Source organism: Macaca thibetana, chromosome 2 (assembly GCF_024542745.1).
Source record: "Macaca thibetana thibetana isolate TM-01 chromosome 2, ASM2454274v1, whole genome shotgun sequence".
NCBI classification, from domain to species: Eukaryota; Metazoa; Chordata; class Mammalia; order Primates; family Cercopithecidae; genus Macaca; species Macaca thibetana.
Genome location: NC_065579.1, coordinates 827,681 through 850,686, shown reverse-complemented (window position 1 = coordinate 850,686; position 23,006 = coordinate 827,681). Strand labels below are relative to the sequence as shown.

Genomic DNA, 23,006 nt, shown 5'->3' with positions numbered 1-23,006 from the left:
ATAACTGCCAAAGAGAAAGCAGAAACCTTTAAGTATTATTGGATTCTACTCATTTCAAAACTCAAAGCTGATTAGAGTTTTTGAGGTTATAAAGAAAAAGAAACTCGACCAGGTGTGGTGGCTCACGCCTGTAATCCCAGCACTTTGGGAAGTCAAGGCAGGTGGATCACCTGAGGTGCGAAGTTCGAGACCAGTCTGAGCAACATGGAGAAACCGCATCTCTACTAAAAATACAAAATTAGCCAGGCGTGCTGGTGCGTGACTGTAATCCCAGCTACTCAGGAGGCTGAGGCAGGAGAATCACTTGAACCCGGGAGACAGAAGCTGTGGTGAGCTGAGATCGCGCCACTGCACCACAGCCCGGGCAACAAGAGTGAGACCCCATCTCGAAAAAAAAAAAAAGAAAAAGAAACTCAACATTAATAAAGTTTATATTTTAAAAATGTAAGCTACAATCAAACTATTATAGTTTGTAGCTTAAATTTTTTAAAATATAAACTTTATTGATATAAAGTAAAACTCAAAGGGTATTCTAAATATGACAATATTTTATAAATAGTTCTCGGATTGTCCTAGGATGCTAGGAGGAAAATTAAATGAGTCATTGTGTCCTCCTTGTCCTCCCCGCCCTCCTCGTCCTCCCCGCCCTCCTCGTCCTCCTCGCCCTCCTGCCCCTCCTCGCCCTGCCCGTCCTCCTCATCCTTCTCATCATAGCACACACTTGGAGAGTTCTTCCTATTCTCTTAACGCTTTACATAACACACCCACCCTAGAGGTAGATAGCTGCTACCTCATTTCACTGGTGAGGAAACTAAGGCACGAAGAGGTTAAGTATTTTGCCCAAGGTTACACAGCTAACACATGAAGGAGCTGAACACTGAATCCAGGCAGCCTGGCTCTCCCCTGAGCCACACTACCTATTAAAGACTCCTGTTGCCGTCAACGTGAGTTCACTACTAACTCTTCTTTTCCCTAGTCGCCTTCGTGCTGCAGTCACGTGAGTTCACTACTAACTCTTCTTCTCCCTAGTCGCCTTCGTGCTGCAGTCACGTGAGTTCACTACTGACTCTTCTTCTCCCTAGTCGCCTTCGTGCGGCAGTCACGTGAGGTCACGACTGACTCTTCTTTTCCCTAGTCGCTTTCCTGCTGCAGTCACGTGAGGTCACGACTGACTCTTCTTTTCCCTAGTCGCTTTTGTGCTGCAGTCACGTGAGGTCACGACTGACTCTTCTTTTCCCTAGTCGCCTTCGTGCTGCAGTCACGTGAGTTCACTACTGACTCTTCTCCCTAGTCGCTTTCGTGCTGCAGTCACGTGAGTTCACTACTGACTCTTCTTCTCCCTAGTCGCCTTCGTGCGGCAGTCACGTGAGGTCACGACTGACTCTTCTTTTCCCTAGTCGCTTTCGTGCTGCAGTCACGTGAGTTCACTACTGACTCTTCTTCTCCCTAGTCGCCTTCGTGCGGCAGTCACGTGAGGTCACGACTGACTCTTCTTTTCCCTAGTCGCTTTTGTGCTGCAGTCACGTGAGGTCACGACTGACTCTTCTTTTCCCTAGTCGCCTTCGTGCGGCAGTCACGTGAGGTCACGACTGACTCTTCTTTCCCAATTGCCTTCGTGCGTGCTAGTTTTTGCAGATATTCTGAGGATAAAGTCTCACTATCCCAACAAGAAAGCACATTAATTCTTTCTTCCTATTATTAATTTGGAGTAGATAGTAATAACAAAGTCTAAATTTCGGGAACACGATGAAAATTCTAATTCAAAAAGAATCACAGGAAGAACTGATTATTTTGTTTCAGGAAAGAGATGTTGGTTCTAATCACACCAATCTTATCAAGCCTAAGCAATTAATTATCACTGGAACACACAGGCTTCCGGGCAAAAGGATTCCCGTAGGAAAGTACGTTTAATGTAACCGAGCACGTGGAGTTCCACCTTCTCGTCCTCTTTTTTTTTTTTTTTTTTTTTTTTTGAGACAGGGTCTCACTCTGTTGCCCAGGCTGAAGTGCAGGGGCGCGATCTTGGCTCACTGCAGGCTCCACCTCCCGGGTTCAAGCGATTCTCCTGCCTCGGCCACCTGAGTAGCTGGGATTACAGGCACGAGCCACCACACCCAGCTAATTTTTGTAATTTTAGTAGACACAGAGTTTCACCACGTTGGCCAGGCTGGTCTTAAACTGATCTCAAGTGATGTGCCCGACTCCCAAAGTGCTGGGATTACAGGTGGTGTGAGCCACTGTGGCTGGCCACGTTCTCGTTCTGTAGAAACATTTCATGCATGAAAGTCAGAAATAAGTCAACATATTTTTGCCTTGGCTGTTTTTCTTTCTTTACCCTACCCACTTTGGAAAAAACAGCATGGTTTTAAAACCAAGGTTCAGAAGAAAAAGCTTCCTGGCTGTGATCGGCTAAGACTGCTCCTGAAGATGGCTACATTCTAATTCCTGGAGCCTGGGAATGTTACTTTCATGACAAAAGGGACTTTGCAGGTGTAATTAAATTAAGGATTTTGAGGTGGGGCGATTATACTGGATGATCTATGTGGGCCCAATGTCACTGTAAGAGTCCTTTTAGGAGGGAGGGAGGAACGGGTCATAAGGAGAGGAGGGGGGGAGGAACGGTCCATGAGGAGAGGAGGGAGGGAGGAACGGTCCATGAGGAGAGGAGGGAGGGAGGAACGGTCCATGAGGAGAGGAGGGAGGGAGGAACGGTCCATAAGGAGAGGAGGGAGGGAGGCATGGTCATAAGGAGAGGAGGGAGGGAGGAATGGTCCATAAGGAGAGAAAGGGATGTGAAAGCAGAGAGGGCTGGGCACAGTGGCTCAGGTCTGTAATCCCAGCACTTTGGGAGGCTAAGGCAGGACCACTTGAGACCAGGAATTCAATACCGGCCTGGGCAACATGGTGAAATCCTGTCTCTACAAAAAATACAAAAAATAGCCGGGTGTGGTGGCGGGTGCCTGTAGCCCTAGCTACTTGGGAGGCTGAGGTGGGAGGACTGCTTGAACCCGGGAGGTCGAGGCTGCAGCAAGTCATGATTGCATCATTGCACTCCAGCCTGGGTGACAGAGCGAGACCCTGTCTCAAAACACGAACAAACAAACAAAGGGGCAGAGAGGGCCGGGCGCGGTGGCTCAAGCCTGTAATCCCAGCACTTTGGGAGGCCGAGACGGGTGGATCACGAGGTCAGGAGATCGAGACCATCCTGGCTAACACGGTGAAACCCCGTCTCTACTAAAAAAATACAAAAAAACTAGCCGGGCGCGGTGGCGGCGCCTGTAGTCCCAGCTACTCGGGAGGCTGAGGCAGGAGAATGGCGGGAACCCGGGAGGCGGAGCTTGCAGTGAGCTGAGATCCGGCCACTGCACTCCAGCCTGGGCGACAGAGCGAGACTCCGTCAAAAAAAAAAAAAAAAAAAAAAAAAAAAAAAAAGTGGGGGGGGGCAGAGAGATCTGAAGGTGCTGTTGGCTCTGAAGATGGAGAAAGTGGTCAAGAGCCAAAGAATGCAGGAAACCTAGAGAAGCTGGAAAAGGCAAGGAAATGGATTCTCCGTGGAGCATCCAGAGGGCGTGCGGTCCTGCAAGGGGGTGGATTCTCCGCGGAGCGTCCGGAGGGCATGTGGCCCTGCAGACACCTTGGTTTCAGCCCCGTGAAACTCATTTCAGACTTCGATCTCAAGAACTGTAAGATGAGAAAGCCGTGTTGTTTTAAGCCATTAAGTTTGTAGTTACTTGTTACAGCAACAATAGGAAACTTTTAAGTTGACGTAATCTCTTGCTGCTGATTTGCTATCCTATCCAGTGATTTATTCATTCCATTAACATCTGTGGCCCATCAGACACGATGTGAAATGTTCTGTATATTAAAAAAATATATTAAGTCACAGCTGCCTCACGAGTTCACAGACTAGTAGCCTCCATCTCCTCCCTGCCAATGTGACTGTTTCTTTTCAACAAGTGAGTCGGCCCATCTGGCAAACCCAGGAGTTCTGCGTACCTGGTCACGGATAAGCCCGTGATAGAGGATGCTCTGCATGTCCCTGCAGAGCCGCTCCAAGCCACCATACTTAGACCAGACGTTGGGGCTGTTGGCTGATACCAAACCCTCCACCGTAGTCTTCAAATGACCCAGCAACTGCCAGTGTTCCCTCCTGCAAGGGCATCAGTTACCAATGGTTAGTTACCTTTGTTGTGCCTGATCTGGATCATATCAAAGAGAGCCTCAGCCGAGGAGCCCCCGCCCCACATCCTGACATCCTCTCCCCTATTAATTTTCACTTGGGCGTAAAACTCAACTCTGAGAGAATCAAAGTTGTGAACGATACTAATATAAAGACAAAAAGCAAAAAGCAAAAACCCTCACATTCAAATGGTATGTTATGCTTTGTAAGGGGATTTTTATCTACTATCTCACCCAATCCTCAAGTAAGTAGCATATAACTCTAACTTTACAGGCGTATAACCCGTTCACATCCATTTTTATTTTTTGAGACACTTACTCCGTCGCCCAGGCTGAAGTGCGGTGGCACGATCACAGCTCACTGCAGCCTCAACCTCCCAGGTTCGGGTGATCCTCCCACCTCAACCTCCCGAGTAGCTGGGAACTACAGATGTGCAACAACACAGCCTGAAGATTTTTAAATTTTTTGTAGAGATGGGGTCTCACTATGTTGCCCAGGGTGGTCTCTAACTCCTGGTCTCAAGGGATCCTCCCACTTCAGCCTCCCAAAGAGCTGGGATTACAGATGTGATCCACCGCACTCAGCCTAAGATCCATTTCTTAACAACGACAGTACCTGCACAATATACAAAAAGACAAAGGCATCCACCAGACATCTTCTGCCAAACAAAAAAGGCCAGAAACGACTTCTTATTTCCTATATTTCCAAGCGCTAACTACAGCATGGTGAAGGACAGAAACTGTAGTACTAAGGCGGTCACTAAAATGTCATTTATGGTTATACCGTAAGAAACGGCCATTGCAGAGGCCAATCGACTGCCAACTTTTGCTCAGTGACTCTGCATATCCTATGCCTCTTCCTCAGAGCTAACTAGCCTCTGATTTCTTAGTGACACAGTCTTCACATGTGCCAACAGGTTACAATCCGGTCTCACGGGCCTCAGAATCAGTCTGACTCATGAAGTGACTCTGCATACCCGTGTTCTGATTCATTCTGTACTGATCTTACAAGGTTAACTGTTAAACGACATCATGAGGCTGGGCGCAGCGGCTCATGCCTGTAATCCCAGCAATTTGGGAGGCTGAGGTGGGTGGATCACGAGGTCAGGAGTTCAAAACCAGCCTGGCCAACATGGCAAAACCCCATCTCTACCAAAAAATACAAAAATTAGCCGGGTGTGGTGGCACATGCCTGTAATCCCAGCTACGTGGGAGACTGAGACAGGAGAATCGCTTGGACCTGGGAAGCGGAGGTTGCAATGAGCTGAGATCGCGCCATTGCACTCCAGCCTGGGCAACACGCGTGAGACTCTGTCTCAAAAAAAAGAAAAGAACATCATGATAAATCCAAAAGCAAACATTAAGTACTCTATCATCCTAGGGCTTTGATTCCAAAATTATACAAACAGCACTGACATCTTAGAAACTTTGAGCGCTCAGATCTACCTATAATTTCCTCCGGACAAAGCTGAAGAATTTCCCTTCCTCACAATAAAGTGTCCCTGAGGTGCCAAAGCTACAAAAGAATGTGGCTTTTATTCTAAGATATACCAAACAATCTATATTTGGTATCTTCTCCTGTAGAAGAAAACTTTTGTAAAAATTTGATTTACATAGCTACTGTATTGTCACCTTTTAAAAAATTTTTGATTGATACATAATTGTACATATTTATAGTATACAATGGATACATTGTGCATTGATCGCAACAAATTAGCATATCCATCATCTTTTTTTTTTTTTTTTGAGACGGAGTCTCGCTCTGTCGTGCAGTGGCCGGATCTCAGCTCACTGCAAGCTCCGCCTCCCAGGTTTACGCCATTCTCCTGCCTCAGCCTCCCGAGTAGCTGGGACTACAGGCACCCGCCACCTCGCCCGGCTAGTTTTTTGTATTTTTCAGTAGAGACGGGGTTTCACCGGGTTAGCCAGGATGGTCTCGATCTCCTGACCTCGTGATCCGCCCGTCTTGGCCTCCCAAAGTGCTGGGATTACAGGCTTGAGCCACCGCGCCCGGCCCCATCATCTTAAATAGTTATCATTTCCCTGTGATGAGAACATTCAAAAACCTCTCTTCCAGCTGTTCTGAAATACACCATACACTGTTAACCCTTGTCGTCTTACTGTGCAACAGAACACCAGAACGTACTCTTCTCCTACCTGTCACCTTGGACCTGTTGACCAATCTCTCTCCATCCCCTTCTCCCGCCTTCCTGTGCAACAGAGCACCAGAATGTCCTCCTACCTGTCACCTTGGACCTGTTGACCACTCTCTCTCCATCCCTTTCTCCCTCCTACCCTCCTCATCCTCTGGCAACCACTATTCCACTCTCTACTTCCAGAACAACTTTTTAGATTAGACGAGTTATAGCATGTGACAGCTGTCTTTCTGTGCCTGGCTTATTGCACTTACTGTAACATCTTCCAGGTTCACCCATGTTGCCAAAACTGAAAGAATTAAGGCTGAATTGTATTCCACAGCGTATACACATACTGTTATCTTCAGCCTTTACTCTGTTGATGGACATTTTTTTAAGACAATGTCTCACTCTCTGTCGCCCAGGCTGGAGTGCAGTGTCATGATCTTGGCTTACTGCAACCTCTGCCTCCCAGGTTCAAGCGATTCTCCTGCCTCAGCCTCCCGTGTAGCTGGGACGACAGGCGCAGGTCACCATGTCTGGATAATTTTTGTATTTTTAGTTAGATGGGGTTTCGCCATGATGGCCAGACTAGTCTCAGACTCCTGGCCTCAAGAGGTCTGTGCACTTCGGCCTCCCAAAGTACTGGAATTACAGGCATGAGCCACTGTGCCCAGCTGTTGATGGACATTTAAGTTGATTCCATATCTTGGCTATCATGAATAGCACTGCAATAAATAGAGGAGTGCAGATACCGCTTTGATACACTGATGGCATTTCCTCTGGATATATACTCAGTATCAGGATGGCCCGATCACATGGTAGTTCTATTTTTAACTTTTTGAGGAACCTCCGAACTGCGTTGCATGATGGGAACCTCCCAACTGCATCGTGTGATGGGAACCTCTGGACTGCATCGCGTAATGCCTGTACTAGCTTGCATTCCCACCAGCAGCGTATAAGGATTCCCTTTCCTCCCCGTCCTCACCGACACTGGCTAGCTTCTGATTTTTTTTTTTTTTTTAATGTGGAGCGATTAGATTTGGTTTGATAGTATTTTGTGAAGGATTTCTGCATCTATACTCATTGGAGGTACTAGCCTGCAGGTTTTTCTCTCGTGTCCCTCTCTAGCTTTGGTATCAGGATAATGTTGGCCTTGTAGAATAAGTATGGAGGAATTCTTTCCTTCAATTTTGTGGAATAATTTGGGAAGAACTGGTATTAGTTCTTCCTTAAAGGTGTGGTAGAATTTAGCAGTGACGACATCAGGCCCTGGGCTTCTCTTTCACAGGAGAGTTATTACTGATTCAATCTCATTACTCATTATTGGTCTGTCCAGGTTTTCTATTTCTTCATGATTGAGTATCAGTAAGCTGTATGTGTCCAGAAATTTCTTTACTTCTTCTGGGTTTTCCAATTTCTTGGCACAGAGTTGCTCATAACAGCCTCTAGTGATTCTTTGTATTTCTGTGCTGTCACTTGCAATGTCTCCTTTTTGTCTCTGATTTTATTTATTTTGAGTCTTTTTTCCCCCTTGGTCTAGCTAAAGGTTTGTTAATTTTATCTTTTGAAAAAAACAACTCTTTTGTTAACCTTTTATATATTTTTTTTTTTCAGTCTCTATTTCATTTATTTCTGCTCTGATCTTTATTATTTCTTTCCTTCTACTAATTCTGGGTTTTGTTTGTCCTGGTTTTCTAGTTTCTTGAGGTGCAACGTTAGGTTGAGATCTTTCTACTTTTTTGATGTAGATGTTAATTGCTATTAACTTCCCTCTTAGTACTACTTTTGCAGTATCCCACTGTTTTGGTAGGCTGTGTTCCCATTGTCATTTGTCTCAATAAATTTTCTAATTCCTTCTTAATTCTTCATTGACCAACTGGTTGTTCAGGAGTATGTTGTGTAATTTCCAAGTATTTGTATAGTTTCCTAAGTTGTTCTTCTTATTGATTTCTAGTTGCATTGCATTATAGTCACAAAAGATACTTGAATGGCTGGGTGCAGTGGCTCACGCCTGTAATCCCAGCACTTTGGGAGGCCGAGGTGGGCGGATCACTTGAGGTCAGGAGTTCAAGACCAGCCTGGTCAACATGGCGAAACCCCATCTCTACTAAAAATACAAAAAAATTAGCCAGGTGTGGTGGTGTGTGTGTGTAATCCCAGCTACACAGGAAGCTGAGGCAGGGGAACTGCTTGAACCCGGGAGGTGGAGGTGGAGCTGGGACTGCACCACTGCACTCCAGCCTGGGCGACAGAGTGAGACTCCATCTCAGATAAATAAATAAATACTTGATATGATTTCAATTTTTAAAAATTTGTTGAGACCTGTTTTGTGGCCTGCCATATGACACCATATATCCTGGAGATGGTTCCATGTGCTGCTCAGAAGAATGTGTATCCTGCAGTTATCGAGTAGAACGTTCTGCAGATGTCTCTGTTAAGTCCATTATAGGATACAGTTTAATGCTGCTGTTTCTTTGTTGGTTTTCTGACTGCATGATCTGTCCATTGCTGAAAGCGGGTATCAGAGTTCTCGACTGTTACTGTATCAGTTTCTCTCCCCATCTAGGTCTATTAATACTCACTTTATATATTAAGGAGCTCCCATGTTGGGTGCATGCATGCATATACACACACACACACACACACACACACACACACAGAGATACACACATACACACACAGACACATACACACACATACATATGCACAGATATACACACACATACATACATATACACACATACACATACATAAATACACACACACACACACACACACACAAACTGTTATATCCTTTTGTTGAATTGACCCTTCATCATTATACAATGACATTGACTCTTTTTACAGCTTTGGATTTGAAGTCTATTTTCTCTGATATAAGTAAAGCTACTCCTGCTCTCTTTTGGTTTCCATTTGCATAGAGTACCTTTTTCCATCCCTTCCCGTCGAGTCTATGTATGTCCTCACATGTGAAGTGAGATTCTTGGAAGCAGCATACGGTTGGGTCTTATTTGGATGGTTTTTTAAAAATTCACTGAGTCACTGTCTTTCATTTGGAGAATTTAACCCATTTACATTTAAGGTAATTATCAATAAGTCAGGTCTGTTACTTGTTTTCTAGTTTTTTACAGTTTCTTTCTTTCCATTACTTCCGTTGTGGTAGTTGATTTTCTCTAGCAATGTGCTTTGAGTCCTTGCTTTTCAATTTTGGTGTGTCATAGGTTTTTGCTTTTAGTCAGCATGAGGCTTACAAAACACATTTTGTAGTTATAAAAAGTTATTTTATTTATTTTTAATTTTTTTATTCTTGAGACATAGTCTCACTCTCACCCAGGCTGGACTACAGTAGCATAATCTCGGCTCACTGCAACCTTCACCGCCCAGGTTCACCCAATTCTCATGCCTCAGCCTCCTGAGTTGTTGGAATTAGAGTTACAGGCCCCTGCCACTGCACCCAGCTAATATTTGTATTTTTGGTAGAGATGGGGTTTCACTATGTTGGTCAGGCCAGTCTCAAACTCTTGACCTCAAGTGATCTGCCCACCTCAGGTTCCCAAAGTGCTGGGATTACAGGTGTGAGCCACCATTCCAGGCCCATAAAAAGTTATTTTAAACTGACAGCAACTTAAGTTTGATCATAAAGATAGGAAAAGAAACAAACAAAACCTATACTTTAACTCCATTCCTCCCCAAATCTGGAATTTTTGAAGTCCCATTTTTACATATTTTTATATTGCCTATCTATTTAGTGTCTTCATCTTTTTAGGATCATTTACCCAACAACATAATTATCAATATCAGAGAGTTGAAATACTAAATTCAACTGAAGCTCATACACAATGGTTTGATTAAACCATTATGCCTGAATCTTAGATGCAAGTAAACAGATCACAATGGAGAAATAAAATATCCTTTCAGGTCAGGCGCAGTGGCTCACGCCTGTAATCCCAGCACTTTACGGGGCTGAGGCGGGCGGATCACCTGAGGTTGGGAGTTTGAGACCAATCTGACCAACGTGGAGAAACCCCGTTCTCTACTAAAAAAATACAAAAATTAGCCAGGCGTGGTGGCATATGCCTGTAATCCCAGCTACTCGGGAGGCTGAGGCAGGAGAATTGCTTGAACTCGGGAGGCAGAGGTTGTGGTGAGCCGAGATCATGCCATTACACTCTAGCCTGGGCAACAAGAGTGAAACTCCGTCTCTCTCTCTCTCCTTCTCTCTCTCTCTCTCTCTCTCTCTATATATATATATATATCATTTCCCTATTCTTTAACCATGTTTTCAGCAAGTAAGGTCAGTTTTTCCTATTACTGCTTGGTAATCGTTATTTGAATGGTATCACCCTGTATTCACATGTAATCTTTATATGAACAGAATCAAGACCTTGGAATTGAACTGGTTCAAAGCAGCTCTTGGTAGAGAGCCACTTCCACAAGTATACAGAATGTTCTCCTTTAATCACCATAAATGAAATGCACATCTTTCTAACCCTCTCACCCTATGCCTGGGTGGAACCAGGCCTAGTGGCAAGGGAGAGCATAACCCATCTCTACGTAAATCATTTTCATCAACTCACAATAAAGCCAATCTCAGAATAAAATCCCAACTACCTTCTTCTGGGAGGATCTTGACCACATTCCTCCTTGAAAGAGGAATAGAAATCGCTTAAGTGACTCAAGTAAGTATATGTAGGGAAAAACAGTTTTCCTAAATGCCAACTCAGTCTTAAGCTTACCATGTTATAATAAGTAACACTCAAGATTAAAATAAAAAGGTACAAAACTCTGTAAAGTATTACACTATATAACTAATACATAACTAAAACATAATCACTAAAAATATATGATATGTGCATATCTTATATATGATGTATATCAAATATACGATAAATAGTAAATAAGTGAAAGTACTATGCAATTGCAAAGTGAGATTCAAGGTAAGAAATATACATTGGCCTATCTTCAATCCCCAAATACTCTTTTTAGTGGTAAAGGAAACAGCTTCAGCTTACTGGCATGCCCCTTCCACAGTGAGCTCTTTATCTGGGACAGGCCCATGGATCACAGCTGAAAGTCAGGTTGTCCCAAGTCAGGTAATGATTTGATCCCCAAAGTGGAGGAAGAAAGGTGTGATATACACGTGATGGAATAGCATGAAAGAATGAAAACTTTTGACCAAAAAGTTTCTAAAGCTAATTATAGCATATTAAGGTATAAAAAGCAGAATGTAAAATCAGATTTATGATCTCAACATAAAAATATGAAAAGAAATAATATGTTAATAGGGGTTACCTTTGGTAATATGGGGGAATTGTAGAGGAGAGGGGAATTGTTTAGGCCTTTCCTGAGATGAGCAATTAATAAAGGATCAGTAGACTGGGTGTGGTAGCTTACGCCTGTAATCCCAGCACTTTGGGAAGCTAAGGCTGGTGGACTGCTTGAGCTCAGGAGTTCGAGACCAGTCTGGGCAACATGGCAAAATCCTGTCTCGATTAAAAAAAACCTAAAAAATCCCTCCCCACAAAAAAAAAAGATCAATAATCTGAACAAACAAGAAGCTGGAAAGCCCCATAGAGGATTTTTTTAAATACTCAAGTATCAAGGGCTTCTACGTTGAAACACTGTGGTCAGGCAAGCGTCCCTGGGACTTTGAATGCCAGAAATTACTTCCTGGAAAGAAGTAATGTGTTCTTCCTTCAGGTAGAAAAAAATATAATTAAGTGAAATAATTATTGGTAACACTGAGGTAGCGGGACCCTATCACATTTGTGTTTAATTTTTCTTCTTATCTGCCTATATATTTTGTTTTTAATTATCTAGTATTTAACTTGCAGGCTATGTAGTTGAATATGCTTTTTATATAAATAATATGCTTTAAAGAAAGAACATGCTTATAGGAAAAACATACTTGACTCTCTTATATAGTCTCTCAGCTCTGGGGCACCTGTCCCACACATTTCACAGCTGACAGGAGAATCTTTCTTTTTTTTTGTAGAGATAGGAGTCTTACTATGTTGCTGAGACTGGTCTCAAACTCTTGGGCTCAAGCAATCATCTGGCTCGGCCTCCTAAAGTGCTAGGATTACAGACGTGAGTCACTGCACCCGGCCAAAGGAGAATCTTAATACCTGTAGGTGTGCTTTGTAACTTGACACCCATTTATCAAATGAGTAACATCAAATGTATGGAATTTCAACAATCAGTAGATTTAACATAAGGATGAAAAATCCCTTATGTCAGAAACCGAACCACCAACAAATTCCTTAGCATGAAGGTGAAGAATTTTCCATCATTGGCCCCAATCTAAATACCAACTTTGCTGCTCGGTACTCCTCAGGTTAGGTACAGGCACCTTATCACACGCTATTACAAACGTGCCGACCTCGCTCCTACTGCCACGACCTTACTCACGCAGAGCTCTCCAACTGGAGCGCCTCTTCGCACCCCATTCAGGGATTCAGGTCCAGCTCTGATTCAACTTTCTCTCAAAATGTTCTAAATAATCTGACCCACTATAGCTCTTTTATTAGCACTCCAAAAGCATATGATGTCACTATACCATTCCTTCTAAAAATATTTTAAGACTGTTATTTAATATTATATAGCTTGTTTCCTGAAGGAAAGGGACTATGTATCTTCTATTTCTTTTGTATTTTATTTTATATATATATATACATTTTTTTTTTTTTTTTTTTGAGACGGAGTCCCGCTCTGTCGCCCAGGCTGGAGTGCAGTGGTGCAATCTTGGCTCCCTGCAAGCTCCGCCTCCTGGGTTCACGCCATTCCCCTGCCTCAGCCTCCCGAGTGGCTGGGACTACAGGTGCCGCCACCACATCTGGCTAATTTTTTGTATTTTTAGTAGAGACGGGGTTTCACCGTGTTAGCCAGGATGGTCTCGATCTCCTGACCTCGTGATCTGCCTACCTCGGCCTCCCAAAGTGCTGGGATTACAGGCGTGAGCCATCGTGCCCAGACTGTTTTATTTTTGAGACAGAGTCTCACTCTGTCACCCAGGCTGGAGTGCAGTGGCGTGATCTCGGCTCACTGCAACCTCCGCCTCCTGGGTTCAAGCAATTCTCCTGCCTCAGCCTCCTGAGTAGCTGGGATTTCAGGCACCCGCCACCACGCCCAGCTAATTTTTGTATTCTTTAGTAGAGACAGGGTTTCACCATGTTGGTCAGGCTGGTCTTGAACTCCTGACCTCATGATCCACTCACCTCAGCCTCCCAAAGTGCTGGGATTACAGATCTTTTGTATTTTAATAAGAAGCAGGAGGAAAATGTCACCCAGTAGAAAGAAAATAGACATCACAGTCATTCAAACTGAATTTGAATTTGAATCTTGGCTGCTCACAAACTAGATGCACATTCTTTTTTTTTTTTTTTTTTTTTTGAAACTGAGTTTTGCTTTGTCGCCCAGGCTGGAGGGCAGTGTTGGTGATCTCAGCTCACTGCAACCTCCGCCTCCCGGGTTCAAACAATTCTCCTGCCTCAGCCTCCCAAGTAGCTGAAATTACAGGTGCCTGACACCACGCCCAGCTAATGTTTGTATTTTTAGTAGAGATGGGGTTTCACCATATTGGCCAGGCTGGTCTCGAACTCCTGAGCTCAAGTGATCTGCCCACCTTAGCCTCTCAAAGTGCTGGGATTACAGGCGTGAGCCACCTCACCTGGCCTAGATCCACATTCTTGACCAAGCCATTTAAACTCTTGAAGCTTCAATTCCCTCAGTATACAATGGAGACAAGAATTGCTTCACAGAGGCCGGGCGCGGTGGCTCAAGCCTGTAATCCCAGTACTTTGGGAGGCCGAGGCGGGTGGATCACGAAGTCAGGAGATCGAGACCATCCTGGCTAACATGGTGAAACCCCGTCTCTACTAAAAATACAAAAAACTAGCCGGGCGTGGTGGCGGGCGCCTGTAGTCCCAGCTACTCGGAGGCTGAGGCAGGAGAATGGCGTAAACCCGGGAGGCGGAGCTTGCAGTGAGCCGAGATCGCGCCACTGCACTCCAACGTGGGTGACACAGCGAGACTCCGTCTAAAAAAAAAAAAAAAAAAAAAAAAAAAAAAAAAAAAAAAAAAAAAAAAGAATTGCTTCACAGAGGAGGGTGTAACTGACCATCTAGGGGAGGCACTATCATGCAGCACAGAATAATATTCTCTTTTCTCTGTCATTTTCCCTCTGTGAACTTCCATTGCATAAATCCAATAAATCCAACAACATCAAGAAGGGTACCTAGAATAAAGTCTTTTTACCCATTCTGCTTAAAAAGAAAATTCGGCCAAAAATTCCATAGGATTGGACAGTCTGCAACATAATTAAGTTTGGTCACAGTGTCCCACGTCCTAAGAGTATCTCCGCTGCATTTAAACCAAGGCGAAGTCTGTGGGTTAGCACGATTGCAGGGCCCTGCTGATGCTGGTCCTCTCACTGAAGTAGGAAAGCTAGGAAGGGCTTCCTCAAATATTGGATATGACTTTTATCTGCTTGACGGAATGGAAGAAACTTTAAAGGTTTTACTGCAGCACCATAAGGCTGATTTCATGAGCCATATAAGAAAGACAATCTTATGACTTCACCAGGCTCATCTTAGTACTGTCTAGGCAGCAGAATGCTTTACAAACAAGGTAAAGCAGGCACACAACACCACTTTCATAGTAGTGGCACAGGAGGAAAGACAGTGTTTCCGTCTCTTCAGTTTCAGGCAGATGATTTAAAGCTAAAGGGCAAGATGGGCACAATGGCACACACCTGTAGTCCCAGCTCCTTAGGAGGCTGAAGCAGGAGGATTGCCTGACCTCAAAAGTTCAAGTCTAGCCTGGGCAACAATGTGAGAACCCTTTAAAAAACCGAAACAGCTGTGGGGAGAGGAATACTGAGAAAAGCTTCAGGCTTAGAGTCCTGGCAGGCAGCTGCAACGCCCTTCCCCTCCTGGGTTCTGACAATAGCAGTTTCCCCAAAAGCTTCAAGGGTACGTTCCTGTAATTCTTGTACTAAAAATCGAACTAGCAATTGCTAGTTTGCTTTAAAATCACGTAATCATCCTGCTTTGCTACCAGTTCTACATAAACTGTTAACCCCTAGCATAATCAAAGGGAGACGCAAAAAAAAGAAAACAGGAAATTAAAAAATGTGAAAAAGTGAAAATGAAGAGGAGAAATGGGAAGAAAGTGGCACTTCCAATGACAACAGTTCCACTAGCATCTGCCCAACTGAAGAGGGATGACCACACTCTTAATGTTTTCATTCCTCAGATAAATATTCACTGAACACCAGCTATGTGTCAGGCACTGGGCTAGGCACTGGTGGTTAAAGAGGGGTTATGAGTCCCATCTGTCAGAGAACTCAGGATGTAATGGGGGAATGGGCACTTAGAGAGCCATGCTGTGAAGGGAGACGTGAGATGTGCTCTAATAGAGTGGGATGCCTTCTAAAGAAGCATCATTTAAGGGGCGACTAGGAGCTCTTCAGGCAAAGAGGGAGGTATTGCAGTGAGGGTAGAAAAGCAAGAATGAGAACGGCGAGAAAGATGTGAGAGTGGGTGAGTGTGCCATGATTTTGTAATTGGAAACTTCATTAAGTACTAACATAAAGATTCAGGCCAGGCACCGTGGCTCACGCCTTAATCCCAGCACTTTGGGAGGCTGAGGCGGGCGATCACAGGGTCAGGAGAATGAACCTGGGAGGCGGAGCTTGCAGTGAGCCGAGGTGGTGCCACTGCACTCCAGCCTGGGCGACAGAGCAAGACTCCATCTCAAAAAAAAAGATTCAATACCAGGGTGAGGAGTTTTGACATAGAAAATGTTCTATTTTCAATGGGAAAACCACTGAACATTGCTTTTGTTTTGTTCTGTTTTTTGAGACAGTCTCATTCTGTCACCCAGGCTGGAGTGCAGTGGCACCAGCTTGGCTCACTGCAAGCTCTGCCTCCCGGGTTCAAGTGATTCTCCTGCCTCAGCCTCCCCAGTAGCTGGGATTACAGGCATGCACAACCACACCTGGCTAATTTTTTGTATTTTTAGTAGAGACAGCATTTTGCCATGTTGACCAGGCTGGTCTCCAGCTCCTGACCTCGGATGACCCACCCACCTTGGTCTCCCAAAGTGCTGGGATGACAGGCATGAACCACCAAGCCCAGCCAATCACTGAACATCTCTGAGTAAAATATTACAGTAATTTTGTTTCTGAAAAATTAAAGTAGTAGCAGGGTGGGGCTATCTGGAATCGGGACTAAATTCAAGTTGGAAGATTAGTTAAGAAGCTACTGAGGTATAATCCCCAAGGAGAGATTATATGGGTCTACAGTGAATAAACTATATCTGCCCAGAATTTGTCCCTTTATTTTGGTAAGAGAACCCTGATTTTCCGCTGAGGAACCACCTCTCTACCACTTACTCGGTCCACGAGGTTCCAAGAGCTCACCCTGCTCTAGGATCCAGGGTTGGGCACATAACTTAGGCCTGACTAAGCAGAATAGCCCATACCCTGACCACAAGAACGGAAACGTGTCAGTCCAAAAAGAGTCAGCCCTGGGATTTTTGCTTTGCTGGAGCTACTGGGACTGCATCTTTCTTGTTGCTGGTATTGCTAAGCTTGGAGTTGCTACGATAATCCTGTAGAAGAGTCTACCTGAGAATGAAAACAACACATCAGGAGGCAGAGCCCAGAGACACAAATTCTTGACTTTGAACACCCATATTTGGGCATTTCTGAAGCAACAGTACACCCTAGATTTTTTAGTACTATAAACCATTCTATTTGGAAATGGAGAGAAAAAGAAGGCTTCAAAAGAAAAATTAGGAACAAAATTTTAGACCCCGGTGATTGCTTAGATATGGGAAATGGAGAAGAGGAAAATGTCAAATTTCACTCTGAAATTTCACTCTGGCTTGGTTGAGTGAGTGGAAAATGCTATTAACAGAGATCAGAGGAGGGGAAGGTTTTGGTCAGTGGAATAAGCTTAGTTTAGAGACACTAAAACGGATCTCACTCCTTGATTTCTGACTGTATCTGGATCACAGTGCCAGGAATACTGAGCAGGGCATGTCCCTGAGTTGCAAGCTCAGCAGCAGACTGTAAGGCCAAGGCAGTCTAGGGAGACAGAGCAATGCTAGAAAGATCATTCCTTTAGCAGTTTACCAGTCTAGTAGTTTTTTTGTTTGTTTGTTTTGAGACGGAGTCTCGCTCTGTCGCCCAGGCTGGAGTGCAGTGGCCGGATCTCAGCTCACTGCAAGCTCCACCTCCCGGGTTCAGGCCATTCTCCTGCCTCAGCCTCCCCAGTAGCTGGGCCTACAGGTGCCCGCCACCACGCTTGGCTAATTTTGTGTATTTTAAGTAGAGACGGGGTTTCACCTTAGCCAGGATGGTCTCAATCTCCTGACCTCGTGATCCGCCCACCTTGGCCTCCCGAAGTGCTGGGATTACAGGCATCGCCACCACGCCCGGCGTAGTGTAGTAGTTTTACCAGGCAACCTCAAAATAACTGGCATTTAGGAAACGGGGGGAAAGGGAAGTATCATCCCTGAGCTCAACAGCGTTTTGCTGGAGTGAGAGCTAGACGGAAAACACCAGGGAAGCCCATCACATAAGCTCACTACGGGGGGAAGAGGGGGAAGAGGGAAGCTCAGCCAGCACTCTAGGTCCCAGTGTGTTCAACTCAGATAGAGGAGCCCCTGAAAGAGGAAGAACAAGTGATGCCCTTGCAAACAGTCACTTGTGGGGGAGACACTCGCCTTATTTTAAAAAAAACTAGTAAGGGGTGGAGTCGACATTTTTTCTACATATCAGGCTCTCAGTTAGGAGCTTTATGCACATTATTGTATTGAATCTTCAAAACTTCTCAGGCAGGAAAGCATTATTCTTCCTACTCAGGCAGGTTAACTTGATCAAGTTAAGCCAAATTAATCCTTGAACTAGGATTCAAGGATGCAGGTCTATCTGACTTTGAAGCTTATTCACATTTCATTATATCAACTACTTAAAGAAAATATACTAAAAAGTTTCATCTTTCATTTTTAAAATGACACTACCGGCCAGGCACAGTGGCTCATGCTTGTAATCCCAGTGCTCTGGGAGGCCACGGCGGCAAGATCCCCTGAGGCCAGGAGTTCGAGACTAGCCTAGGCAACATGGTGAGACTCCGTCTCTACAAAAAATTTGGAAAAAAAAATTAGCTGGGAGTGGTGGCACATGCCTGTAATCCTGGCTACTGAGGAGGCTGAGGCGGGAAGATCACTGGAATGCAGGAGTTTGAGCCTGCAGTGAGCTATGATTGTACCATTGTACTCCAGCCTGAGTGACACAGCGAGGCCCTATCTTTAAAATAAATGAATAAATAAAAATGATGCTATCTCATCAAGGAGACTGCTTCTGAACTGGGTGTTTCATTGGCCAGAGAGAGGTTATGTTTGCAGTAACTCAGTCACAAAGCCTCAATTAATAGGCACAAGGAATATATTTACCAGCCGTGTATCTGAAGCTAAGGAGGCCATCAGTACCATGAAGCCTCATTAAACCACACATTCTGAATTTGCCAGCCGCCAACACAGTACGCCTATAACTATGACGTGAGTGACTTTGTGAGGATAACCCCACTACTAAAATTAAGTTTTGATTGAAGTTTTGGTTAAGAGGCAATCATAAAAAGAGTAAAAGACGGGAAAAGATTCTGCAAAGGAGCTATCCTACTGCCCTGGATGACAGGCACAGAATGCTACGAAATTGACTCACTATCTTATGCATTCCTTTGTTACTATTAGCACAGTGAGAGGCAGCATAGTGTAAGTATTAAAAGTACAGACTCGGGCCAGGCACGGTGGCTCACGCTTGTAATCCCAGCACTTTGGGAGGCCGAGGCTGGTAGATCATCTGAGGTCAGCAGTTCGAGACCAGCCTGGCCAACATGGCGAAATCCCGTCTCTACTAAAAACACAAACAATTAGCTGGGCGTCGTGGTGGGCACCTGTAATCCCAGCTACTTGGGAGGCTGAGGCAGGAGAATTGCTTGAACCCAGGAGGCGGAGGTTGTAGTGAACCAGGATGGTGCCACTGCGCTCCAGCCTTGGCGACAGAGCAAGACTCTATCTCAAAAAAAAAAAAAAGTATAGACTCGGGCTGGCATGGTCATTCACGCCTGTAACCTCAGCACTTTGAGAGGCTGAAGCTGGAGAATCGCTTGAGCCCAGGAGTTTGAGATCAGCCTAGGGTAACATAGTGACACCTTGTCTCTAAGAAAAAGACAAAAAGAAAAAAAAAAAGCGCAGACTCTGGTGCTGAACTGCCCAGATTTGAATCCAGTTCTGCCAGGGATTTGCTGTACAACCTTGGCAAGTTACTTACCCGTCCATTTCTCAGCTTTCTCATCTGTGCCACAGTGATAACAGTAGTACCTACTGCATACAGTAGTCATAGGCTTAAAGAAGTTAATGCAGTATTCATGTGTTAATACCTTAAAACAATACCTGGCATGTGGTAAATAGTGTTTGTTACATACATTAAAAAAGTAACTAAGTCAGGCCGGGCACGGTGGCTCACGCCTGTAATCCCAGCACTTTGAGAGGCCAAGGAGGGTGGATCACAAGGTCAGGAGATTGAGACCATCCTGGCTAACACAGTGAAACCCCGTCTCTACTAAAAATACAAAAAATTAGCCGGGCGTGGTGGTGGGCGCCTGTAGTCCCAGCTATGCAGGAGGCTGAGGCAGAGAATAGCGTGAACCTGGGAGACGGAGCTTGCAGTGAGCCGAGATCGCGCCACTCACTCCAGCCTGGGCAACAGAGCAAGACTCCGTCTCAAAAAAATAAAAATAAAAAAATAAAAATAACCCAGCCTCCCTCACATGAAGTGGTGCAGGGAAATCAAAACAATCCTAAAACGTGTTTAGAATTTACATGTGACCTCTCGCATGAGGCATTTTACAGACATCTGTAAGAAGAATAAATAGACAAATAGGCAAAGCAGAAACCGAAATATGGAAAAGGGAAGTAAAATGTTCAGTTTCACTTAGTACAAATCATTCTCAGATCTCAGGCAGGAGCCCCAAAGTCCTGTTAGTCCAGGTTTTGTTCAACAGGCCACTTTGCACATAAAAGTAGAGCCACCCTTAAAAAGAGCAAGTCTTCACTCAGGAACGTCTCATAAATCTTCCCTTGTTGGTATTTTCTCAGAGGTAAATATTCTGCTTCTAGTTTTTGGACCCCAGCTGCTCCTGAGACCATCATTATATCTGAAACTGTTTCTAAATGTCAAGCGAGGTCAGGCCTGGTGGCTCACACCTGTAATTCCAGCACTTCGGGAGGCCGAGGTGGGGGAGAAACGCTTGAGCGCCAGAGTTAGAGACCAGCCTGGGCAATATGGTGACAGCCTGTCTCTACAAAAAAAGTTTTTAAAATTAGCCAGGTGTGGTAGCTGGCACCTATAATCCCAGCTACTTGGGAAGCTGAGATAGCAGAATCGCTTGAGCCCAAGAGTTGGAGGCTGCAGTGAGCCTTGTTCACGGCACTGAAACTCCAGCCTGGGGGACAGGGTGAGACCCTCTCTCAAAAAATAAAACAATGTCAAGTATGACTCCCTCATGCCACATTCCTGCTCTCGCCTGTCAGCATTCCAGTCTCTTTAAAAGATTAAGACCAGAGTTATTAATGAAGCAAACCCTAAATGTGGAAATCATCTCTACAGACTCCGATTCATCATTTACTCAAAGCAGTTTGGTGTTTTTTCGGTTTTTTGTTTTCTGAAGACAGGGTCTTCCTCTGTCGCCCAGGCTGGAGTGTGGTGGTGCGATCTCGGCTCAATGTAGCCTCGACTTGTTGGACTCGGGCGATCCTCTCACCTCAGCCTCCCGAGTAGCTGGGACCACAGCTGAGCACCACTACGCCCAGCTAATTTCTGTATTTTTGTGGAGACGGGGGTCTCCCTAGGTTGCCCAGGCTGGTCTCAAACTCCTGGACTCAAGCGGCCCGCCGCGGTCTCCCCCAAAGTGCTGGAATTACAGGGGTGAGGCACCGCACCTGGTCCAAAGTGGTTTTTCTATTTTATATCCCCCAATTTCTAGAAGACATGAACTCTCTGACAACGGCTCCATATAAATACACGTGAACTTGCTTAGTTTGCACTGTGAGGAAGAAGTGACAGGTCTGAAGACGAAAGGAAATGACACAGAGGTCCTGCCACTCTGACAGCGATTCGCCAACGACAAAGTGCAGAGTTTCGGGTCCCGTGGGCAGCCCCCACCCCCGCCGCACCGCCATGACACTCGCGCCCTTTCTCCCCGGGCTCTCGTCGCCTTCCTCCCCGCGCTCACTCCGCCTCAGCTTCCTCCTAAGCCGCTCACGACGCTTCGTCTCCGCTCCCGGGACTTCTCACCGCGCCCTCCTCTTCACGTTGGCCCCACTTGCAGCCACGGCAAGTTTCAGGCAGGGTGGCGCCCGGCCCTGTCCGCGGACTCCGGCCTGTGACGCCTCCCTCACCGCGCTGCAGCCCCTCCGGCCTCTTCGCCGTCGCTCTCGGCGGCCGCCTCCCCTCCAGCAGTCTGGGCTCTGAGCTTCCCCCTCCTCTGCTCCCCCGGCCCTCCGCAAATCCCACCCGCCCGCCTTCGTCCCATCCCCGCCCCGCCCGCCCGTCCTCTGCGAAATGCTCCCCAAACAAGTCCTCCGCAGCCGTCGTCCTCAACACTCGTCGCGCCCGGCCCTTCTCTCCGCGGCCCCGCGCCCTCCCAAGCCTCCCGGGGCTCCGGCGCCTGTCGCTGCCCCGACTCCGCGGCCGCTCCCAGCCCACCTGCTCTCCTCAGCCAGGCGCTCCTCGCCGCCTCCGAGCTCCATTCCCGCGCCCTCCGGCCGCATCCGGGGCGGCGAGGCCGCCTCTTCGCCCAAGAGAGGCGCCCCCGCCGCTTCGCCCTTCAGGGCTCCCGGGGGCCCCTGGGGCCGGAGGAGGCACCCACGGCCGGTGGGCTCCGGGTGATGCGCTACACACGGGCGGCGGCAGCGGCGGCAGAGACAGCCGCCTGGGTTGCGGCTTCTATCCCGGCCACCCCCACTTCCGGCTCCGGGGACTACAGCTCCCGGCAAGCCCTTCGAGACCAGGCCGCTCCCGCAGGCCGCGCCCTCCAATCCCAGGCCGCTCCCGCAGGCCGCGCCCTCCAATCCCAGGCCGCTCCTGCAGGCGGTGCCCTCCAATCCCAGGCCCCTCCCGCAGGCCGCGCCCTCCAATCCCAGGCGGCGCCCTCCAACCCCAGGCCGCTCCCGCAGGCGGCGCCCTCCAATCCCAGGCCGCGCTCGCAGGCCGCGCCCTCCAATCCCAGGCCCCGCTCGCAGACCGCGCTCCTCCAACCCCAGGCGGCTCCCGCAGGCGGTGCCCTCCAATCCCAGGCCCCTCCCGCAGGCCGCGCCCTCCAATCCCAGGCCGCGCTCGCAGGCCGCGTCCTCCAATCCCAGGCGGCGCCCTCCAATCCCAGGCCGCTCCTGCAGGCGGTGCCCTCCAATCCCAGGCCCCTCCCGCAGGCCGCGCCCTCCAATCCCAGGCCGCGCTCGCAGGCCGCGTCCTCCAATCCCAGGCCGCGTCCTCCAATCCCAGGCCGCGCCCTCCAATCCCAGGCCGCGCTCGCAGACCGCGCTCCTCCAACCCCAGGCGGCTCCCGCAGGCCGCACCCTCCAATCCCAGGCCCCTCCCGCAGGCCGCGCCCTCCAATCCCA

At 46.8% G+C, this 23,006-nt stretch overlaps 1 protein-coding gene and 1 long non-coding RNA gene across 13 annotated transcripts in view; one reads left to right on the top strand and one right to left on the bottom strand.

Annotated features, from left to right (window-relative positions):
- RUBCN (rubicon autophagy regulator) overlaps positions 1-22,361 on the bottom strand; it is a 56,811-nt gene extending 34,450 nt beyond the window's left edge. For 6 of the 9 annotated variants that reach the window (XM_050779018.1, XM_050779017.1, XM_050779020.1 and 3 more), the window contains exons 1-2: positions 22,093-22,355; positions 3,997-4,150 (exon numbers count right to left, since the gene is read on the bottom strand). In XM_050779018.1, the coding sequence (XP_050634975.1) occupies positions 3,997-4,150; positions 22,093-22,157 (219 nt within the window). In that variant the 5' untranslated portion in view covers positions 22,158-22,355. Of the gene's footprint in view, positions 1-3,996; positions 4,151-4,665; positions 4,796-22,092 lie in introns of all 9 variants that reach the window. The other 3 variants (XM_050779022.1, XM_050779014.1, XM_050779023.1) reach the window with 3 other exon arrangements.
- On the top strand, positions 1,069-1,673 carry LOC126947945 (uncharacterized). 4 transcript variants are annotated; one of them, XR_007723264.1, is made up of 4 exons: positions 1,069-1,161; positions 1,268-1,370; positions 1,424-1,529; positions 1,583-1,673. It is a non-coding gene; the product is annotated as an uncharacterized LOC126947945 (long non-coding RNA). The 4 variants fall into 4 exon arrangements; XR_007723266.1 differs by having other exon boundaries at positions 1,424-1,476; positions 1,583-1,658; XR_007723265.1 differs by having other exon boundaries at positions 1,424-1,476; positions 1,530-1,602.
- Positions 22,362-23,006: the final 645 nt, after the last annotated feature.